This window comes from Bombina bombina, chromosome 12 (assembly GCF_027579735.1).
Source record: "Bombina bombina isolate aBomBom1 chromosome 12, aBomBom1.pri, whole genome shotgun sequence".
NCBI classification, from domain to species: domain Eukaryota; kingdom Metazoa; phylum Chordata; class Amphibia; order Anura; family Bombinatoridae; genus Bombina; species Bombina bombina.
Genome location: NC_069510.1, coordinates 64,817,640 through 64,838,407, shown reverse-complemented (window position 1 = coordinate 64,838,407; position 20,768 = coordinate 64,817,640). Strand labels below are relative to the sequence as shown.

At 38.1% G+C, this 20,768-nt stretch overlaps 1 protein-coding gene across 2 annotated transcripts in view; it reads right to left on the bottom strand.

Annotated features, from left to right (window-relative positions):
• Positions 1-10,608: 10,608 nt before the first annotated feature.
• Positions 10,609-20,768, bottom strand: part of FAM50A (family with sequence similarity 50 member A) — a 92,493-nt gene continuing 82,333 nt past the window's right edge. For both annotated transcript variants that reach the window (XM_053696067.1, XM_053696068.1), the window contains exons 12-14: positions 15,597-15,667; positions 13,830-13,940; positions 10,609-10,898 (exon numbers count right to left, since the gene is read on the bottom strand). In XM_053696067.1, coding sequence (XP_053552042.1) covers positions 10,890-10,898; positions 13,830-13,940; positions 15,597-15,667 — 191 coding nt within the window. In that variant the 3' untranslated portion in view covers positions 10,609-10,889. The remainder of the gene's footprint in view (positions 10,899-13,829; positions 13,941-15,596; positions 15,668-20,768) is intronic.

Sequence of the window (20,768 nt, the reverse complement as noted above, 5' to 3'; positions counted from 1 at the left end):
CGAGTATGTTGAGTGATTAGAACAAGGACCTGTCCAGAATTAACAATCTGGATTAGTAACCCAGAATCAAGGATCCCGGGGGGGGGGGGGGGTATATGCACGGCCGCTGTAACAACTCAGGCAAACTCACGGGAGAGGCCGCTTGACCTCGTGGCTAAACCTTATGAAGTTAGCTGAGGAACATAGGTAGGTCCGCCTTCTGTAAGATATTCCTAGACTCCTTTTAAGGTTCACAAGACAACTCAGTTTGGAGTAGCAAAATAAATTGTTAAACTTGGAAAAAATCCTTAAAAAGCTCTCCTCTAATGCGTCCTACCGCAACAGCTATCAGCTCCGCCCCCCTGTTTCCTCCTTTTTATTTAGTCTGCCACCTCAGAAGTCTACAGCTTTTTGCTTTATACAAACATGACATATTTCTCAAATTCATATGCCAGATCCAGTTATATAAAGTCTTGCAACACCCCAATACTTTACAATAAATATGTAGCCCTAAATAAGTAAATATGCACCAGCAAAATGAAAGTAATTTTTTTAAAGCCATTAAATGTTAATATAGTTGAGGCACAGATGATTATACTATCATCTTTGAATGTACCACTATGTACTTGGCACTTATGCATATTATCAGAATAATGTGGGTACTCTCACAGTTTCATGATTACTGTATTACAGAAATTAGCACTGCCACCTTTTGGCTACACTTGGTACTAATATATATTACAGTGAAAGTGGATGGTCAGAGAAGGTATATTATTACTAGTAAATGTACACCTTCACTAAAGTATACACACAGTACACAACAGAATTGAGTTGTGCAATATCACAATATCAAGTGATTCAAAAATGTAATCACCTCTCAATAACTGCATTATTTATAAGTTGACAAGTAGATGATGGCATCTTATGCACAATAAAAAACAAATATTTTAGAAAGACTATATAGAAAATACAGGCCCCAAAGTAGAAACTCAATTCAACAAAAGTGAATACACCTGTGATCAAACACATTAGATCAATGAAACTAAATTGAATGATTTCCAATTAACCTATTTGCATTAAGGTGGTTATAAAAAGAACTGTGAACACCAGAACTTTCTCAGTTTTGGACCTATGGCCTCTGTCTATCTGGATGTCTGCATCATGGCTCGACATGGAAAAGATTTGACAGAGGAATTGAAAAATCTGATTGTGAAACAGTTGCAGCAGTAATCAAGAGGTATAGAACGACCCATAGTAACACTAATCAGAGTGGCAGTGGCCGTCCTACTAAAATGATGCCAAGGACAGTACGCTATTTGCTCTAAAAAAACAGACTTGGCTCTGGGGTTATCAATGCAAATTTGAGTTTATGTGACAGCTCAGACAGTGCAAAGGACATTGCATAATAACCATAACCTCTATATTACCTACTGGAGTATATTAGGTTGCAAATAGCTCATTTACCTTTATATCAGCATTTGGAATGGTTGCTTTTGCCTTTGGTGAGGAATGAGGTAGTGTGATATCGAGGGTGTATTGAAAACCCATATCAGGGAACACCTTGTTACATGCCTCTAGTTGCCATTCTAGACATGTGACATATGTGGTGGCTAAAGGACAGTTTATCAGAATTAGACGCAACTGCAGTGAGCAGGTAGACTTTTCAAAGAAAGCCGATGAATTAGAACATAGAATATTGGCTAGACAATATCCCAAAAGAGATACATTACGAGCGAAACGGCATGTCCAGTCCATACAGAGGGAGTATTTATTGCGTCAGGAGCCTACTAAGGAATATGATACAGACTTCGGGGTACACTTTGTGACAGACTATAGCCCCCAGTACAAACAGGTATGTGGTATCATAAGAAAATAATTTTCCGCTTTTGGTGGCTGACGATGGTTTAACTAATTTAGTTGAAAAAGGCATCAGGTGCTCATACAAAAAATGCCGGACCTTAAGGTCCATTCTTTCACCTACTCAACTTAAACCAGGAACTACACCTACTAGTTCCTGGCTCGAACATGTAGGTATTTTCAGATTTGGACATACTAGATGCAAACCCTGTGAGTTTGTAAACGTGACCAAAAAGTTTTTGTCAAAGGTTAGTGGGGAAACCTTTGATATACATTCATGTTTAAATTGTACTATGACACATATAGTGTACCTTATTGAATGCACTCAATGTATAGTACAATATGTGGGTCTCACTACCAGAGATATAAAATCCAGAAATAAGGGAACATCTGTCCACTATAACTATGGGGAAATCCTCCACTCCACTAGTCTAGCACTTTGCAATTAGAAACGGTAGCGGGAGATAACATCGAACAGGTTCTGGCCAAGTGTGAAATATAGTAGATTTTTAAACTGGGTTATTCATATACCACAAGGTCTCAACTCAAGATATGATAAAATACTGGGATTAGGGCTCTAAAAGTATTGGCCTATTCCTTATATGCTTTACTCAAAATATACTTTGCCTATTTTGGTTTATGCACAGAATGGATACGTGTTACCAAGGGACTAATTTAGTTGAACCCTGTGTGTACCTTTTAATGTTTTATACTTTATATTCTAGATTACTATGTGAATTTGCATTTTTAATGTTTAGTATATTTCATTGTACATATGTGATACATGTGATATATAGGGTAAATACATTTAGAGTAGATTTCAACTCCAAGTCTGTTTTTACTTGGATTTATTTATAGTTGCATACTCCTTTTTTTCTGTGGCTCTGTATGTCTCTTTTATGGCTTTTGACATTAGGGATGTATTATCATTGATTCCCTCATTAATGCATTTATTCCCTTCCCCCTCCTTTGCACCTTTTGAACATATTGTTATGTGTATTTAAAATGTTTTCCATTATGGTAAATCAGATACTGACACTTATTGCAAATTAGACATTGACACCCTCATGGAGTATATACGTGGTGTTAAGGGTTAATCTGAGATATTTGTATCACAGGATGGGTGTACAAGTTTTCTGTTAACCAATAGAGTTTTAGGTTACCTGTTTTAAAGGGCCACTAAACCCATTTTTTTTCTTTCGTGATTCAGATAGAACATACAAATTTAAACAACATTATAATTTACTTCTATTATTTATTTTGCTTAATTTTGAGATATCCTTATTTGAAGAAAAAGCAATGCATATGGGTGAGCCAATCACATGAGACTTCTATGTGCAGCAACCAATCAGCTGCTACTGAGCATATCTAGATATGCTTTTCAGTAAAGAATATCAAGAGAATAAAACAAATTAGATAATAGAAGTAAATTAGAAAGATGTTTAAAAATGCATTCACTTTCTAAATCATGAAAGAAAAAATGTGAGTATCATGGCCCTTTAAGTCAGTATCATGTGTAGCACCTAAGGCTATGATTACAGCGGTCAGCCGAAACGCGTAAGTCATTGGTGCTACGTCCACCTGTTTGTGGTAGTGTTCCTTTCTGGAAACTGGTGGTCTGTCTTCCTTTTTGAACTTGTGTAAACATAGGCAGCAGAAGAAATGATCACTCCCAGTGGAAGGTAGGAGAGACAAGTAAAGTGTTAATTTCCAATTGTTCTAAGTATTGGGCTTTAATATATAGGCAGAGATTATATAAAGGAGCATGTGTGTACAGAAAGTGATAAATTAAGAAAAACATAATTTATGTAAGAACTTACCTGATAAATTCATTTCTTTCATATTAGCAAGAGTCCATGAGCTAGTGACGTATGGGATATACATTCCTACCAGGAGGGGCAAAGTTTCCCAAACCTTAAAATGCCTATAAATACACCCCTCACCACACCCACAATTCAGTTTAACGAATAGCCAAGAAGTGGGGTGATAAGAAAAAAGTGCGAAAGCATATAAAATAAGGAATTGGAATAATTGTGCTTTATACAAAAAAATCAAAACCACCACAAAAAAGGGCGGGCCTCATGGACTCTTGCTAATATGAAAGAAATGAATTTATCAGGTAAGTTCTTACATAAATTATGTTTTCTTTCATGTAATTAGCAAGAGTCCATGAGCTAGTGACGTATGGGATAATGATTACCCAAGATGTGGATCTTTCCACGCAAGAGTCACTAGAGAGGGAGGGATAAAATAAAGACAGCCAATTCCTGCTGAAAATAATCCACACCCAGAATAAAATTTTAATGAAAAAACATAAGCAGAAGATTCAAACTGAAAACACTGCCTGAAGTACGTTTCTACCAAAAACTGCTTCAAAAGAAGGAAACACATCAAAATGGTAGAATTTAGTAAAATTATGCAGAGAGGACCAAGTTGCTGCTTTGCAAATCTGATCAACCGAAGCTTCATTCCTAAACGCCCAGGAAGTAGAAACTGACCTAGTAGAATGAGCTGTAATCCTTTGAGGCGGAGTGTTACCCGACTCAACATAGGCATGATGAAATAAAGATTTCAACCAAGATGCCAAAGAAATGGCAGAAGCTTTCTGGCCTTTTCTAGAACCGGAAAAGATGACAAATAGACTAGAAGTCTTTCGGAAAGACTTAGTAGCTTCAACATAATATTACAAAGCTCTAACAGCATCCAAAGAATGCAATGATTTCTCCTTAGAATTCATAGGATCAGGACATAATGAAGGAACCACAATTTCTCTACTAATGTTGTTAGAATTCACAACCTTAGGTAAAAAATTCAAAAGAAGTTTGCAGCACCGCCTTATCCTGATGCAAAATCAGAAAAGGAGACTCACAAAAGAGTAGATAATTCAGAGACTCTTCTGGCAGAAGAGATGGCCAAAAGAAACAAAACTTTCCAAGAAAGTAATATAACGACCAAAGAATGCATGGGTTCAAAAGGAGGAGCTTGAAGAGCCCCCAGAACCAAATTCAAACTCCAAGGAGGAGAAATTGACTTAAAGACAGGTTTTATACGAACCAAAGGTTGTACAAAACAATAAATATCAGGAAGATTAGCAAACCTTCTGTGAAAAAGAACAGAAAGAGCAGAGATTTGTCTTTCAAGGAACTTGCGGACAAACCTTTATCTAAACCATCCTGAAGAAACTGTAAAATTCTCGGTATTCAAAAAGAATGCCAAGAAAAAAGATGAGAAAGACACTAAGAAATATAAGTCTTCCAGACTCTATAATATATCTCTCTAGATACAAATTTACGAGCCTGTCACATAGTATCAATCACAGAGTCAGAGAAACCTCTTTGACCAAGAATCAAGCATTCAAACTCCATACCTTAAAATTAAGGTTTTGAGACAGAAAGACTGGTCTTAACGGAAGAGTCCACAGCTGGCAAGAGGCCATCCGGACAAGATCCGCATACCAAGACCTGTGAGGCCATGCTGGAGCTACCAGCAGGACAAACGAGCATTCCTTTAGAATATTGGAGAATACCCTTGGAAGAAGAACTAGAGGCGGAAAGATATAGGCAGGATGACACTTGTAAGGAAGAAATAATGCATCCACTGCCTCCGCCCGAGGATCCCGGGATCCGGACAGATACCAGGGAAGTTTCTTGTTTAGATGAGAAGCCATCAGATCTATTTCTGGGAGTTCCCACATTTGAACAATCTGAGGAAATACCTCTGGGTGAAGAGACCATTCGCCCAGGTGCAACGTTTGGCGACTGAGATAATCCGCTTTCCAATTGTCCATACCTGGGATATGAACCGCAGAGATTAGACAGGAGCTGGATTCCGCCCAAACCAAAATTCGAGATACTTCTTTCATAACCAGAGGACTGTGAGTCCCTCCTTGATGATTGATGTATGCCACAGTTGTGACATTGTCTATCTGAAAACAAATGAACAACTCTCTCTTCAGAAGAGGCCAAGACTGAAAAGCTCTGAAAATTGCACGGAGTTCCAAAATATTGATCGGAAATCTCACCTCCTGAGATTCCCAAACCCCTTGTGCCGTCAGATACCCCCACACAGCTCCCCAACCTGTAAGACTTGCATCTGTTGAGATTATAGTCCAGGTTGGAAGAACAAGAAGCCCCCTGAACTAAACGATGGTGATCTGTCCACCATGTCAGAGAGTGTCGTATAATCGGTTTAAAGATATTAATTGAGATATCTTTGAGTAATCCCTGCACCATTGGTTCAGCATACAGAGCTGAAGAGGTCGCATGTGAAAACGAGCAAAGGAAATCGCATCTGATGCGGCAGTCCTAAGACCTAAAATTTCCATGCATAAGGCTACCAAAGGGAATGATTGTGACTGAAGGTTTTGACAAGCTGATATCAATGTTAAACTTCTCTTGTCTGACAAGGACAGAGTCATAGACACCGAATCTATCTAGAAACCTAAAAAGGTTACCCTTGTCTGAGGAATCAATGAACCGATTGGTAAATTGAACCTCCAACCATGAACTTGAAGAAACAACACAAGTCGATTCGTATGAGATTCTTCGAAAATGAGAAGACTGAGCAAATACCAAGATATTGTCCAAATAAGGAAATACCAAAACCCTGTTCTCTGATTACAGAAAGAAGGGCACCGAGAACCTTTGAAAAAAATTCTTGGAACTGAGGCTAGGCCAAACAGTAGAGCCAAAAAACTGGTAATGCTTGTCTAAAAAGAGAATCTCAGACACTAAAAGTGATCTGGATGAATCGGAATATGCAGATACACATCCTGTAAATCTATTGTAGACATATAATGCCCTTGCTAAACAAAAAGCAGGATAGTCCTACAGAAACCATCTTGAATGTTGGTATCCTTACATAACGATTCAATATTGATAGATCCGGAACTGGTCTGAAGGAATTGACCTTCTTTGGTACAATGAAGAGATAAAATAAAACCCCAGCCCCTGTTCCAGAACTGGAACTGGCATAATTACTCCAACCAACTCTAGATCTGAAACACATTTCAGAAATGCTGAGCCTTTGCTGTGTTAACTGGGACACGGGAAAGAAAAAAATCTCTTAGCAGGAGGCCTTAACTTGAAGCCAATTCTGTACCTTTCTGAAACAATGTTCTGAAACCAGAGATTGAGAACGGAATTGATCCAAATTTCTTTGAAGAAAACGTAATCTGCCCCATACCAGCTGAGCTGGAATAAGGGCCGCACCTTCATGGGTACTTAGGAGCTGGCTATAGATTTCTATAAGGCTTGGATATATTCCAAACTGGAAATAGTTTCCAAACTGATACCGCTCCTGAGGATGAAGGATCAGGCTTTTGTTTCTTGTTGTGAGGAAAGGAACGAAAAAGATTATTAGACCTAAATTTACCTTAGATTTTTTATCCTTTGGTAAAAAAGTTCCCTTCCTTCCAGAAACAATTGAGATAATAATTTAATACCCTGGAAAGAAAGGGAAAGCAAAGTTGACTTAGAAGACATATCAGCATTCCAAGTTTAATCCATAAAGCTTTTCTAGCTAAAATAGCTAGAGACATATACCTGACATCAACTCTAATGATATCAAAAGATGGTATCACCAATAAAATTATTAGTATGTTATAGAATAATAATAATGCTATAAAATTATGATCTGTTACTTGTTGCGCTAAAGCTTCTAACCAAAAAGTTGAAGCTGCAGCAACATTCGCTAAAAATATAGCAGGTCTAAGAAGATTACCTGAACATAAGTAAGCTTTTCTTAGAAAGGATTCAATTTTTCCTTAAATAAAGTACTATCTGCCGTAGGAACAGTAGTACATTTAGCAGGAGTAGAGACAGCACCATAACCTTAGGGATTTTGTCCCAAAAAAACTCTAATCTGTCAGATGGCACATGATATAATTGCTTAAACGTTTAGAAGGAGTAAAAGAATTACCCAAATTATTCCATTCCCTGGAAATTACTTCAGAAATAGCATCAGGGAGATTAAACACTTCTGGAATAACTACAGGAGATTTAAAAACCTTATTTAAACGTTTAGATTTAGTATCAAGAGGACCAGAATCCTCTATTTCTAATGCAATTAATACTTCTTTAAATAAAGAACGAATAAATTCCATCTTGAACAAATACAAAGATTTATCAGTATCAGAATGATGATGTTCATTTTAAAAATTCACCTGAAAAAAGAGAAGTTTTAAAAGACTTTTATGTAAACTAGAAGGAGAAATAACAGACATAGCCTTCTTAATGGATTTAAAAAATAAAATCTCTTATGTTTATCAGGAACACTTTGAAAATTAGATGTTGACGGAACAGCAACAGGTAATGTAACAGTACTAAAGGAAATTTTATCTGCATTAATAAGTTTGTCATGACATGCAATACAAACAACAGCTGGAGAAACAGATACCAAAAATTATAGCAGATACACTTAGCTTGGTAGCTCCAGCACTAGACAGCGATTTTCCTGTAGTATCTTCTGACTCAGATGCAACGTGAGACATCTTGCAATATGTAAGACAAAAAAACAACATATAAAGCAAAATTGATCAAATTCCTTAAATGACAGTTTCAGGAATGGGAAAAAATGCCAAAGAACAAGCTTCTAGCAACCAGAAGCAATGAAAAATGAGACTAAAATAATGTGGAGACAAAAGCGACGCCCATATTTTTTAGCGCCAAATCAGACGCCCACATTATTTGGCGCCTAAAATGCTTTTGGCGCCAAAAATGACGCCACATCCGGAACGCCGACATTTTTGGCGCAAAATAACGTCAAAAAATGACGCAACTTCCGGCGACACGTATGACGCCGGAAACGGAAAAGAATTTTTGCGCCAAAAAAGTCCGCGCCAAGAATGACGCAATAAAATGAAGCATTTTCAGCCCCCGCGAGCCTAACAGCCCACAGGGAAAAAAAAGAGTCAAATTTTTGAAGGTAAGAAAAAAATGATTAATTCAAATGCATTATCCCAAATATGAAACTGACTGTCTGAAAAATAAGGAAAGTTGAACATTCTGAGTCAAGGCAAATAAATGTTTGAATACATATATTTAGAACTTTATAAACAAAGTGCCCAACCATAGCTTAGAGTGTCACAGAAAATAAGATTTACTTACCCCAGGAAACTCATCTACATGTTTGTAGAAAGCCAAACCAGTACTGAAACGAGAATCAGCAGAGGTAATGGTATATATAAGAGTATATCGTCGATCTGAAAAGGGAGGCAAGAGATGAATCTCTACGACCGATAACAGAGAACCTATGAAATAGACCCCGTAGAAGGAGATCACTGCATTCAAATAGGCAATACTCTCCTCACATCCCTCTGACATTCACTGCACGCTGAGAGGAAAACCGGGCTCCAACTTGCTGCGGAGCGCATATCAACGTAGAATCTAGCACAAACTTACTTCACCACCTCCATCGGAGGCAAAGTTTGTAAAACTGAATTGTGGGTGTGGTGAGGGGTGTATTTATAGGCATTTTAAGGTTTGGGAAACTTTGCCCCTCCTGGTAGGAATGTATATCCCATACGTCACTAGCTCATGGACTCTTGCTAATTACATGAAAGAAACTAATTTTAATGGGTTGTGGTTTGAAAAAACAAACCAGCTATTTCACATACAAAAAGAAACCAGAAGAAGCAATTTTGCATACATTCTATACTCTGCAGCTAGCATAACAAACACATTGAAGGGCGATTCTGGTCAAAATTTTAATGCACATAGATGAATTACATCTTTGAATAGAAACATATTTGTAATATACATAGTATTTTAACAAAAACGCTGAAATGTAAACTTTGATAAATGAAAGTGCCTCTGTTTTTAATAGGATTATTAAAAACCGGGCACACATTCGTTAGTTTACATTCACTTTAAGCAGCAGGAAATATGAAAGTCTCTTGAGGTTTAGCAAGATAGAACCAGTAGCAATAACTAAATTATGAAGTAGGTTTAGTTTCATTATGACATCACATACCAAAACAGTCTAGGGCCACCTCACATGATATAAATGATAGTACAAATAAAATTCTAATTCCTATCCAGCTCTAACTATGAAATATTTACTTCCACTGCTATAAAGGAACATAAAACATTGATTTTTTTTGCAAAACATTAGTTGAAAATGTACATGTGAAGTGCATGCCACATGATCCCACAATCGTGCATATATGCGTTACTCTAGCATGCATTGCTGGTGTTGTAAATATGCACTCCCTGTTATAGATGCTCTGTGCGACGGTACCGTCAGAATATCCGTCCATGCCAGCCCTTGGAGCTTGCCCTAGATCATTGTTTCTCAACCACAGTCCGCAAATACCCTCAACAGGCCAGGCTTTCTTTATAGCTGAACCAGTGCACAGGTGAAATAATCAGTTGATGGGCGTTGAAGGTTAGTAACCATGGTTACTGATCAGCTGATTACTTCACCTGTGCACTGGTTCAGCTATAATGAAAACCTGGCCTGTTGAGGGTACTTGAGGACTGCGGTTGAGAAACACGGCCCTAGATAACGTTTTCTATGCACATTTGAAGTGCCCTCCTGTATAATTCAAGTTTGACTTTTACATCCATTTAAAACTAGGGGATCTAGCACTTACCACGTATCAGCCAAAACTACGACCATGTTGACTCTGCAACTTGATCCAGGGAATTTTTTGGGGTATTCAAAATCCTAAAACTTCAGTGTATCCAATCAGGTTCCAATCTGGGTGCAAGCGTCCTCTATACCTTCTGCTGATTATACATTATTTTTTTGTTCACAATGATAAGCCAAAGACAAGGGCATCCAAGTATTTATTACTGTAAAAATTCAGCGTAAAATAATATTCTTCACTATACATGACAATAGATAAATGTTCTACAGGAGATCATTGAACATGAAATAAAAAAAAAATAGATGCTTTTATTTAACCAAAGGTGTTTCAAGGCTGTAAAATCACAAAATGAAAACAATGTCAAAAACAATATAGACTATTTTCTTCCTTTTATTATTCATAACTGTAGTTCCTTGTAAAAGGGCATTTTGGGCTAGTGCCAGTGGTCAGGTCACTGGACGTATCACCGGATCTGGGAAGAAAAAACAACACACACACAAATAACAATAAAAATTCATGGCCATATACTGTATATTGCAAACAAAAGCATTATGGGATATTAGGATATGTTCTGTTTGGGTATATTTTGATCACATTTAATGGATCAGCAAAGACATAAATCCACATAAGTCCCTTCAGATATTATGGCTAACTGCAAATTGTCAGCTTATTTATTTATCCATCACTATAGGGCTTGAACTTTCCACTAGCCCCAGACGAGTACAAATATTTACCTTTTCCTATCTTTAAAATTGAGTAGACTAGTAGTCTTCAACTTTACTCTCTATATATATATGTGTGTGTGTGTGTGTGTAGATAGAGAAAATACTGATATATATGGATAAACAAGAGGACATGTAAAGGGACTGGATAGCGCTGGTTGCTTAGAGTGAATATATATTACAAATGATAGAATTGATAATTAAAAACATAAATGCATTCTCAAACAAATAGATAAATATAAAAATATTTCATGTGTTGGAAATAAAAAAGAAACAAATAATAATATACAAAAAATAAAGGTATATACAAGAGTATAGGTGAAACTGAGATAGAACGCCCCACTGGTGATAATGGGTATGTAAGAAGTGCAAACTTACAAAAACAAACCTCAATCTTATGAGGTAAGTGATCCGCACAGCAAAGGATTCCTCTTATGGTAAACAGCTTTCCTCCTGAGGTGTGAAAGAAACTTCAGTAGATCGATAGTCGATATTCCCTTGGCCTCTTTAAAGGGACACTGTACCCAAATTTTTTCTTTCATGATTCAGATAGAGCATGCAATTTTAAGCATCTTTCTAATTTACTCCTATTGTCAAATTTTCTTTATTCTCTTGGTATCTTTATTTGAAAAGCAAGAATTTAAGTTTAGATGCCGGCCCATTTTTGGTGAACAACCTGGGTTGTCCTTGATGATTGGACAGCACCAATAAACAAGTGCTGTCCATGGTACTGAACCACAAATTGTCTGGCTCCTTAGCTTAGATGCCTTCTTTTTCAAATAAAGAAAGCAAGAGAACGTAGAAAAATTGATAATAGGAGTAAATTAGAAAGTTGCTTAAAATTGCTTGCTCTATATGAATCACGAAAGAAAAATTTTGGGTTCAGTGTCCCTTTAAGTATGGTTCCTCTGATAGTATGGTGGAGTTCTCCAGCTATATATATATATATATATATATATATATATATATGAAAAAAGGCAGTCTTTTTCGGGCGAATATCCCGTCCTTGGGATATTCGCCCAAGGACGCTGACAGTAGCAGGCGGTGTGAGGCTGACAGTAGCAGGCGGCGGCCCATGCAAGGGAGGCCAAGGACAGGATATTCGCCCGAATAAGACTGTATGTATATATATATATATATATATATATATATATATATATATATATATATATATATATATACATATATACAGTCTTATTCGGGCGAATATCCTGTCCTTGGCCTCCCTTGCATGGGCCGCCGCCTGCTACTGTCAGCCTCACACCGCCTGCTACTGTCAGCGTCCTTGGGCGAATATCCCAAGGACGGGATATTCGCCCGAAAAAGACTGCCTTTTTTCATATATATATATATATATATATATATATATATATATATATATATATATAGCTGGAGAACTCCACCATACTATCAGAGGAACCATACTTAAAGAGGCCGAGGGAATATCGACTATCGATCTACTGAAGTTTCTTTCACACCTCAGGAGGAAAGCTGTTTACCATAAGAGGAATCCTTTGCTGTGCGGATCACTTACCTCATAAGATTGAGGTTTGTTTTTGTAAGTTTACACTTCTTACATACCCATTATCACCAGTGGGGCGTTCTATCTCAGTTTCACCTATACTCTTGTATATACCTTATTTTTTGTATATTATTATTTGTTTCTTTTTTATTTCCAACACATGAAATATTTTTATATTTATCTATTTGTTTGAGAATGCATTTATGTTTTTAATTATCAATTGTATCATTTGTAATATATATTCACTCTAAGCAACCAGCGCTATCCAGTCCCTTTACATGTCCTCTTGTTTATCCATAATTTGCTTGGAAGGTGCCTACAGCTAGAGAGAAGGGGATCCCTCCCTTTCTTTTTTCTGTTTCCACTCTCCTTAAAGGGACAGCTGCTTCCAGGTTGGGTTTTTGTTGTTATATATATATATTAAAAAAATATATACATAACAAATATATATATATATATATATATATATATATATATATATATATATATATATATATAAATATAAATAAGTGGTAGGGATATGTGCATCAGTTAGTAGAATACATCTGATTTAATATAGACAGACAATCATTATACTAGCATCTAGCTTTAGCACTATGTCAGAATAAATAATGTCAAGCATATTGGAGTTTCCATTAATAAGTAAAGGCAATGTAGGTTATCTAAGGGCCGATTCTAGACTCATGGATTGAGAATGTCTTAGTAGTAATACATTGATGTTATAGGACAGATGACAAGAACCAAAATGTGTTTATTTTTGCTGAGTTCTTTTGTGCTAGCCCAAATCCGTTTCACAGCAGGTATGTCTTAAACACATGAATAACTGCCAATATGAATAGGTTGTTTTGTTTAATATAGTAGGATTATATATATATATAAAATATATATACACACACAAACACACATATATAAAAAATGTATTATTCTTTTGCCTCCTCTTGCAATCTAGAGACATGCCTCTTGAGCATGAATATCCTATCTGAGGTCAACTAGACAGACATATATGAGTTCCTGCACATATCAAGCGATCATTGTGTGCCATATTGCAGGATCATTGTTCGTTGGAGAACTACATTTTGGATTGTGATATCCCTTAAAAACTACTCAGGGCATTTTGACTTATACCTAGATGGGCAAGAGGACAGAATATTACACCTACCGTGTATTTGTCCCACTTCTTCTCCGGGTCATATGGTTCCCACCGGCTTGCTGGAAATATGTGCTTGTTTTTCTCGTACCAGCTACGGAGTACAACTTTGCCAGCATGAGACTAAACGTGGATTAGAAGAAAAATTCCAAAGGTCACTTTACAAACTTTACTGGAGCATTTGGATTAAAAATATTACACACACATAAATCCAGGGTGAGCAATTTCTACTACTCTTGGACTGTTAAAGGGACACGAAAGTCCAAATTAAACTTTCACGATTTAGATAAAGCATGTCATTTTAACACACTTAAAGGGATAGTAAACTCAATTTTTTATTTAATTATTCAGATAGAGCAGTAATTTTAAGCAATTTTCTAATTTACTCCTATTATCAAATTTTTTTCGTTCTCTTGCTATCTTCGTTCTCTTGCTAGCAAGAATGTAAGCATAGGAGCCGGACGATTTTTGGTTCAGCACCTGGGTTGCTCTTGATCATTGGTGGCTAAATGTAGCCACCAATAACCAAGCGCTATCCAGGGTGCTGAAATTAAAATGGGCCGGCACCCAAGCTTTGCATTCCAGCTTTTCAAATGAAGATAGCAAGAAAACAAAGAAAAATTAATAGGAGTAAATTAGAAAGTTGTTTAAAATTGCCTGCTCTATCTGAATTATGAAAGCAGTTTTTTCCCCCCAGATCTCCAAGACTTACACCGTTGAAAAGGTTAGGCGGGTCTTGGGGATCTGTAGCTGCTTAGATGCCTACTCATACAGGCTTCTAAGCAGCATGCCCCCTTTCCCTATTCTTGTCATTGTCATTTTTCAATAAAGTCGTGCGGTGACGTCATCAGGTCATTGTGCATGACGTCACCGCGCAAAACGTGAAGTCCCGGCGAGCGGGTGGGAGCCCCCAGATCTCCCTCAAGGTGGGAGAGTTCTAGCGACAGCTCTGAGCCGTTGTTAGCACCTGAGTGGGAAACTCTGCGACAGCTCAGAGCCGTCGTTAGCACTCAAGGGGTTAAACAAAATAAATAATGAAAGTATATTGCAAAGTTGTTTTACTGGTCATTGTCTTCCCTGATTAGTAGAAAAAAGGAGTACTACAGAGTGGCACTATCGAGGGGCAAAAACAGGATTCTTATAACAGTAGAAATAACAAGGGTCTTTGAGTGGATCCCCTGGAGCTACCCAGTCCGGATACAGTTAAGGGGTAAGGAGCTAGGAAAGGGAGCTATAGGGTGCAACCATTTCTAAAACTATTAACTTTTATTAGCAATAGAATAAAATCAATTTAAATTGAAGTGAGGAAAAAATACAATTATCAAAAAAGTAGTATATACTATAGGATATAGTATATAATCATACATACAAGAGCTGTGACTTCTCTTCCCCAGATGGCAAAAAAGGCCTTGATTAGGAGGATTCCATCTCAGGATATGAAGAAGAAACAGCAGGGCTGAAGATGAAAAAACCTGCGGGAAGATCCCAGAGGAAAATGCCACCAAAAAGGTCCCGGCCGATAGTTGGATACCTCGGCGTCAGGTGGGGACACCCCTCACACACTTCCAACAGTCGAAAAAGAAATTAGACAGGACTTTTGAGGACTTTTTCAAAAGTTCTGTCTAACTTCTTTTTCGACTTTCCTAGCCCCTTACCACTTAACTTCCCTGATTAGTATCATATTCTGTGGACTAGAAAGCGATAGTGATATTTTTCTCACCCACGTGGTCCAGTTACCATGAACTAAGCAAACAAAAGACAAGGCCTCTCAGATCTCACCTCATCCTTTTCCACTGTCGCATCGCTCAGCAACCGCACATCCTCGTGAACATCAAAATTAAAGAGAGGACCTATACAAACGAGAGATAAATAATACAGATTCTTAAGGCTGTTTAAGAAGTCTATTATGGCTATGGAAGAATAGCACGTTAAGTAAATGGTATTGATTTATATATAGTCAATGCTGATTGCAGGGGCAGACTAAGACCAACAATTGTAATTACTGGTACCATTATAATTATATATTTTTCATTACTCCCCCACCCCTTTATGTTCCTTTGTTTTTTTATATACAAATAAGGTAATATAACATGATTGTATTTTCCTGTTGTCTTGCAAATCATTGAATAGAATTTGTTATGCTGTATAATCAACAAAAAAGATGAGATATTGTTAAAGGGACACACTAAACACTAAAATTGCTATGGTTTAAAAAGATAGATAATGACTTTACTACCCATTCCCCAGCTTTGCACAACCAACATTGATATATTAAAGGGACACTGAACCCAAATTTTTTCTTTCGTGATTCAGATAGAGCATGAAATTTTAAGCAACTTTCTAATTTACTCCTATTATCAAATTTTCTTCATTCTCTTGGTATCTTTATTTGAAATGCAAGAATGCAAGTTTAGATGCCGGACCATTTTTGGTGAACAACCTGGGTTGTTCTTGCTGATTGGTGGATAAATTCATCCACCAATAAAAAAGTGCTGTCCAGATCTGAACTAATAAAAAAGCTTAGATGCCTTCTTTTTCAAATAAAGATAGCAAGAGAATGAAGAAAAAATAATAATAGGAGTAAATTAGAAAGTTGCTCAAAATTGCATGCTCTATCTGAATCACCAAAGAAAAAAAATTGGGTTCAGTGTCCCTTTAATACACTTTATAACATTTAAACCTCTAAATTTCTGCCTGTTTCTAAGCCACTACAGACAGCCTCTTATCACGTTTTTCATAATTCGCTTTTCACAACGGGAGACTTTTAGTTCATGTGGGCTATATAGATAACATTGTGCTCACGCCCATGGGTTGTGCACAACACAGCACTAATTGGCTAAAATGCAAGTCAATAGATAATAAATAAAAAGTAATGTGATCAGGGGCTGTCAGAAGATGCTCAGATACAAGGTAAAACGTGTATTAATATAACTGTGTTGGTTATACAAAACTAGGGAATGGGATTAAAGGGATCATCTATCTTTTAAAACAATAATTCTGGTGTAGACTGTCCCTTTAAATTGTATATGTTATGGAATTAAGTGATTATAGGTTTATTTTGTGACAAATTAAGAGAAGATAAAGAAAACAAAAGATAGATAAGTATTAGCAAGCATCCAGGCATCATTATTCTGTAACTGCATGTAATAGACAGTACTATAAAGACGATTACGCACTTATGCTGATATAAAAATCCAGTCTAAAACCTTTTAAAAACGTACTTGGAAGCTTCAAGTTTCGCACGTTGATGAGGTTAGGCTGGGACACCCAGTGAAAGGGGTAGGGAAATCAGAGAGAGCAGACACTCCCCCCCCCCCCCCATATGTAAAGACAGATTACACAAACAAGAGCAGCAGGACTTTGCAGACCTGAGTCTACATCTGATACTTTGGGGCTTGGTTAGGAGTCTGAAGAATGAGGTCTTCCGGTGGGAGGAGTTGTGCAGATTACCTGCATGCCGGTGTGGTGAGAGGACGCCGACACCATCAGCTCCCAGCCACTTACCTGGAAGCTTGCCCAGGTTTGGAGTGTGGCGCTCGGCAGGGGTCAGACCTGTGCGAGAGAGGGAAGTCTACAGTGGCCGGTCACGGCTCCAACTGTACCGCAGTTGGTTATTTTTTATTGCTGCTTTTGGCAAGCTGCACCTGGAAAGGGGTGTAGGAGGAATACGCTGGCGACTTTCAAGTGAGTCCTGTGGCTCGGCAACCTGTCGTTACAGGGGTTAGAAACAAACTCCTTGGTGCTACGTTACACTGGGCTGGGGTGCCCAGAAGGAGAGCTCGGGGATAGCATTGTTCCTGAAAGGCTGGTCCCTAAAATAGAGTTAACCTGGAAGTTCTATGTCGCTGAAAAGACCCGTGTGCGGGTAAATAGATAGATGGCCGGAGCGAGGCTGGAAGTACACACAAGCACAGCATAAGCGACGGAGCACACACGGAGCTGCTTCACTGTAAGGCTTGGTCCCGGATTACCGGTCATCCCCCCCTGGTGGGGAGTTTAACAGCGTGGAAAGGAGTAGTGGAGCAGTGCAGCTTCTGTGCAGATGCCTTTGATCCCCGGTGTGCCGGCTATGTTTATGTGAAAGCCGAGACTGTGACACAGAAATCTGCAGCAGCCGAGTTTCTTCAAGAAGGCGGGCCGGCTTTATTTCAGGCTGTCAAGAGAATCACCGTTGGAAAACAGGTTACTTTATGTGTACTTTTTGCCCTGGTTGATGTCACTTGGGCATCTGGCTATCCGCAAAAGTTTCTTAGTGCCTATACTCCCTATCTAGCCCTATAAGGCTGTGGTGTTCAGAGAGCCTGGCTTGTAGCAGTGACACTCCATCCTAGCCAGAGTATTAATGCCGTGCTAAAATAAGTTGCATTTTCCTGTGAGAAATGGTCCTGGACTAGTGTGTGTGGGAAATTTATGATCGTACTTTGTTTACTTTGACTACTGCCTGGTAAAATTGAAGGAGGCTTTGGAAGGAAGCTTTTTGGCGGAAGAATTATAACTCTTTATGTGGGAGACCGCTTAAGCTAATTTCTTTTGCCAAGATAGCTAGAGAAAGACTGACCCGGCTGTCTATGGACCCACAACATTAATGTTACTTGCATTGATCAGTATTATGGCATAGTTTTTGTTCTGCTTCAAAATTTTCTTTATTGGTAGATGTCATTGTAAAGCAATTGTTATATCTTTGAATGCTACTGCTTGACTTGGTGACAGTAAGTTACCTGGGTAATGAATGACTGTTGCACTGTCTTTTTCTTGAAAAAGTGCCTTCTTTATTTAAACTATTGTTTGGAGAGTGAAGTGTGTATAGTTCTTTATTGGCAGACACACTCTCTCGATAGGAGGGTTATCCTTAACCTAGTTCAATTCATGTTTTTCCCTCTAAAGGTTGCTCTCTGTTTAATTATGGTATGAGACACATGGTTAATTAGTTCCAGGGCACAAAAATTTATTAAAATCAGGCTAGGCTGTATTTGTGTAAGGGTAAAGTCGGTAGAGAGATTGTTCCTCTGATACAAGGGTGGTTTCTTGTTAAGTATTAAAGGCAGTTTCTGAAATTAAAATTATTAGAGGGCTCTGCCGGGCTGGTCAGAGTTGAATTTTTCGTGGCAGTTGTATTAACTCATTCATATAATGTTTCTTTTGTAAAGGGGTCTTTTTTTTTTTTTTTTGCTGGTCCCCTTTCTATACACTTTGTATGCGTGGACGCATACTCCTAAAAAGTATGGGCCCTATTTCCACTTAACCAAGGAGGGGCATGGGCCCCCCCTCAGATCTTGCACTGTGTGGCTTGTTTTTTTTTTTCTCTCTCCTCACTTTTTCACTGTTTGCACCTACAATCCCCTAGGGTTTCCTAGGGCTTTATCTTTGTTGTCACAGGAGGGCCAGGTTTTTTACCCTTACCCTTATATCCACGTGTGTATTTTCCCCCTTCACCCCCTTTTTTTTTTTTTTTTTTTTTTTTCTCTCCACCCACGTGTGTTCTTTCTGGACAAGCGCTTTTCCACATAAAGTTATATGGATAAGTTTCTGCAAGGGAAATCTTCTCCCAAAATGCCGGTCAAAGCCAAGGATAAAAAAGCTAAAGCCGCTGAGCTCGGCTTAGATACTTCAGTAGAACCTGTGACCAACTTGGTGGACTCTCACTCACTATTTTCGCAGCTGTCTGAATTATTTTCACCGCAATTTGATCTAATTAGAAAGGAGTTAGGATCTATTTCATCTGAGATCACTGCCCTGTCAGTTGAAGTAAGACAGTTCGCACATAGAATGCAAGAGGCAGAAAACAGGATTTCTGACCTGGAAGATCAAGTTAGCACGCAGGAAAATATAATATCCCAACAGGATATTAAAATCACCAATCTTCAGGGCCGTCTCGAAAACCTTGAGGACCGGGCGAGACGTAACAACATTCGAATTGTGGGTCTCCCGGAAGAAGCGGAGTTTGAAGATCTACTGAAGTTCGCTTCGGTCACGCTCCCGCAGAAACTCGGTGTCCCACAATCAATGTTACCGATTATAATTGAGAGAGCTCATAGAATTGGGGTTAAAAAAAATGTAGGTACAGGACACAGTAGGAGTAGGATGTGTATATGCAAGGTGTTGAATTTTCAGGATAAAATTGAAATGATGAAACTGTTCAAGAAGCTGCATGAACCTCTAATGTTTGGGAATAGTAAAGTTTTACTGTTTCAGGATTTTTCTGTTGAAACCTCGACGAAGAGAAGGATAATGGCCCCCCTCTGTACCCAAATTATTGATAAAGGAATCAATGCGCGGATGGTTTATCCGGCCAAAATAATAGTTGAGTACAGGGGAGCTCGCCTAGTCTTTACGGAGGTGGGGGAGGTGAAAGAGTTTCTCAAAGATAAATGAGATCTAGTTCATTCCCTCTCACCTCAGATTACATAAGTATGGTTCGGTACTTTAAAATTTGTTTCGCTTTTGTTTCAGGTACTCTTATACATGTTTTTTTATTCCCCCACCCCTTTTCTTTTTTTTTTTTTTTTTGTCCCTCCTGCTTTCCTCCCCTCCTCAGGATTGCTAGGGTTTTTATCGTATTGTAGTACATGGAATTGAAGTTAACGTCGTGGAATGTGGGGGGGGATCTCTTCACCCGCTAAACGCAAATTAATTATAAAACTCCTAGCTAAACATAAACCCGGCATTTCTTTCCTCCAGGAAACCCACCTAGTAGAACGGGAGGCTAAAAAACTTAAGATTAAATGGGTAGGTGAGGTGGTCTCCACTAACGCTGGAGCTAGGAAATGCGGGGTAGTGTTTCTCATAAATAAGAACCTAGACTATAGGATTACTCAGACAGAAGTGGACCCAGAAGCCAGATTCATTATTTTGCACATTTTTATAAATAGCATAAAATTTGTTCTCTGTAATATTTATGGCCCTAATAAATTCGATAGGAAATTTTGGGACAAGATTAAGGGTAAATTGTTT